Source organism: Porites lutea, chromosome 2, assembly GCF_958299795.1.
Source record: "Porites lutea chromosome 2, jaPorLute2.1, whole genome shotgun sequence".
In the NCBI taxonomy this organism is placed as follows: Eukaryota; Metazoa; Cnidaria; class Anthozoa; order Scleractinia; family Poritidae; genus Porites; species Porites lutea.
The window spans coordinates 13376453-13380209 of NC_133202.1; the positions used below are offsets into that span (position 1 = coordinate 13376453).

Genomic DNA, 3757 nt, shown 5'->3' on the forward strand with positions numbered 1-3757 from the left:
TTCGTCTTCCAGACTAAACCGAACCCAGGTATGGAATTCACAAAAAAAAATTGAGCAAGTGTATTTTATGAGGAGTCTTTAATCCTGATAAAATAAATTGACAAAGTTTCGAGTTCCCGGAACCTTGCTTTCATCTTTATTCAACAAATCAGCGTCGACGACACATCCCGTCGCTACCCCAGCTGATTTGAAATCCCTACACATTCAGTTCTATCTTCTTAACTGCAAACAAAAGTACGTACAAAAAATAATAACTGCCCTTCAAGAACTGAATTGAATATGAATTGCAAACTGTCCGGGGATCACAGGCATAGGCTCGCAAGAGCAACGTCAACATCTTTTCGCGCCATCTATGCATAATTAAAGAACATTACGTCAGACCCCACTGCAGTCTTGACTTGTCTATTTCGCTCTTGTATTTTGGGAGGTTCTGGAGCCAACAAGTGTAAACCATTTGCCTCTCGATCGAATCATTCGACATTATGCATCAGTCAATTCCACCTGCGCCCAGCCCCCTCCCCCTCCCCCGGCATTTGCATTTTTTTTGGCCTCGGATGGAAAATTCCCGGGGGTGGGGATTCTTGAGCTTCAAATCCCCCAGGGTGAGGACGAAAAAAGAGGGCAAATGCTATACGATAAAGCGCAATGTGTCAGTCCTAGCCCCGCGTACCTGGAGATTTTAATTGAGGTGGAGCGGAACGAAGGGGGGTTAAGCGAGCAGTGAAGTCGCGATTGTGGGTGTGTTTTCGTGGCCTCGGCTGCTCATTTGCGCGCTGGCCAAACGAAACTACCATCTATACACAGGCTATGATAGTTCAACAGCGATACTCACGCTGACGTGGCCTAGGTAAGTGCCAACCAGAAGCGCATTGGGTCTTGTAACAAAAAAAAAACGTTTGTAAACATTGATGTCCCCTATATAGCAAAGGAGTTATGACGTTACAAAAAGGTTACGTAACTCTGGGATTGGGTCGAATAGAAATCGGTAAAAGCACAACTGCCCAAAAAAATCATCGTGCTAGTGCGAATTGGTGGTGAAATTGTGGTACTATTACGCTCTGATTGCTCCAATAAAAGCTTCTAAAATTTGTTTAGATCGTACAGGGATTTGTATGGAGTCATCAGTGCCTAATGTTACATGCCTGGGTATGGGAATACACTGTAAATACATTCTTATCTTAAAGACAAGAGGGCACCTTCGAACTTTCAATAACGGACATCTCCCATCAAAGCAGATACTCCGTCATCCGTGATTTTCCATGTCATATACAGACCATGCAAGTCTGGCCACAGGGGCCGGTCCCCTCACTGCAGGTTTTGCTGTATTACACAAACCTTAACGGTTGTGATTAAGGTGTAGTAATTTAACAACGAAATTCGTGCAATCGTTGTATATGTTGTGATTCAGTTTTATCCCTGGTTTAAGTTTTATTTCCCTTTGTTTTGGGGTATAGTAATGCATGGTAATGAGTTTGGAACCAAGGTGAAGTACAGTTTAAACCGAGGATAATATTGAGCCACAACAAATACATCATGATCGGGGCAAAGTCGCCCAAATCCATACCGGTCCTGGATATCAATACAGTTATAACAGCAAGTTTTCTATAAAATGGAACTAAAAAAAAGCTTTATAATCCATAAAAGCAATGGCACATTCTAATTCATGTAGCGATAAATAGCAAAACGCAAAACCTTATAGACTTCAGAGGTGTATTAAGCGAACGAAGTCAGTATAACTTTGGTCTCACGCTCAGGCGTTGTTCAGGCCGCAAAGCACTTACTGTCAGCACGAAATATTTGATTTACACCAAATTTATTTAGCGCAAATGTGATGCCAAAAAGTGCAAACTAAGGTTAAATAAAGGGTAAAGATGGCAAATGCCGCATTTGCTCACGAATTTACAACCCCGTGTTAAAATAGACCGGTATGCAAATGCAGTATTTACCCGTCTTTGCCTTTGATTTCCTCTTTGTTTGCACCATATTATTTGCCCTGAGCAAATTTGTGAAAATTTAATTTTTCGTGCATGGTACCTGTTTCCCCCATGTACTTTCCGCTTCCAGCATGAAGAAATTCGCGAAAATATCCTGACAAGACAACTTTTGACGACGGCGAAGTTTATTCAGCGTCCTAACGGTTTTAACTACAAAGTTACACTGCAAAATGAATATTAAATTTTATATCAACAAAGAATGGTCCGTATTGGGAAAAACGTTCTGAACAATCTCGGCTAATTGAATGTGCAATACCGTATTGCAACAGTACCGTAGCTTTGCTGCTTACTAGAGTGCTAATAATATTGAATGTTTTTTTCTGTTATAAATACAATCCAATGTTTTCCACGGTGAAACCTGAGTGTATTTTAGTGATCATTTGCTAAGAGTACAGTGTAGGTATTGCTTTAGAGTCTGAAAACTCGTACATTACATTGGTAAGATTTTTTTTAATTGACCCTAAGCTGCAGATGCTTGTATTTACAGACTTCTTTTAGCACTCCACTAAAAAACAATAAATTATGACATTAACCGATAAGTTTGTGCCTATGATACCGAAGTGATTATGCTGTGCCATAACAGTTTAATTTTCCAAGAGTGTGGTAGGCTTTCTCATCACTTCCACCTGTATCACCAAACCTGAGCTGTTTTACTGGAAGCTTTGTCTTGTCAGTGAGGAGACCGCTGTCTTCACGCCATACATCGTCATTCGAATCACAGTTGCAGCCTTTGTTGGGATTTGCGCATGTATTGTTCATCCCGCATGCACACTTGCCACTTTCAGGTGATGCTCCACCCCAATAGGTCATCTTAGTAGAATCACGTGACACCCACCATCCATCTGGATCGGCTTCATACCAAAAAACTGCATTGCGACACTCGTACTTGATAAACTGCTCGCAGTGTGAGGAGACATTGGTGAGACTGGCGAGCTGAGATAGACTTGCTCCTGTGTAATCAATATCACGTGAGTAACTACCATGATCTTCATACCCATCCACAATAGTCCTGCTCTCACTGTCGTGACTTATGACTGTCACACCAACTCCGTTCTTGTTGGTCATGTCACAGTACACTGAGAATGGCTCCAGATCTCCCTCGCCAGCTGAGTCAATAGTGTAATTCCCACTTGTTGCTGTAGGGTGTGCCTTCTTTAAATGGCTGCAGGATAAGAATGCAGCTGCTGAGCAGAGAAAAAGATCTAAGTTATTTATTTCAGTCATTATTTAAGAAACGCTGTGCTTCATTATTCAAGATGTCGTGTGCTACGCATAAAAATTGTTAACTGTCGGAAGTTGAGGTGTTGAGTAAAAATCTGTGAAAGGATAGATGGAGGTGGTACAGATATTGCAATATAGGCAGAGTTATATACACAAGCCATTAATTAGCAATTATTAAATTATTAATTATTAAATCGCTGAATGATAACCCAACTACAGAGAGAAAGTGTCCAATTGATTTTAGACTGATAATTTTCACAACATGCGAGTGCCTCATTATTCAATATGCCCGGTACCCCGCATAGAAATTGTAAACTGTCAGACGGATGGATATGACTTTACCATTATTTTTGTCAAAATGGCAAACCGGGGCGAAGAACATTCTGATTCTGATGCGGTTCTTAGCGAACTGATAAAACGCCCTGGAGACTATTGAGAATGTATTAAAGTATCCGGGTAACATGTGATTGGCTTTTTTTGAAATCTTTGTGTGAATGGTCCGGTTTTATGAGCTAACGATCTGAGCTTTTCTCGATAAATTC

General features: G+C 40.9%; 1 protein-coding gene across 1 annotated transcript; it reads right to left on the reverse strand.

Moving 5' to 3' along the window:
- Positions 1-2558: 2558 nt before the first annotated feature.
- On the reverse strand, positions 2559-3171 carry LOC140926656 (neurexin-4-like). The gene has a single exon (XM_073376375.1). It carries the CDS (start codon positions 3057-3059, stop codon positions 2559-2561), a length of 501 nt encoding a protein of 166 aa, XP_073232476.1. The 5' UTR covers positions 3060-3171.
- Between the last annotated feature and the right edge of the window lie 586 nt (positions 3172-3757).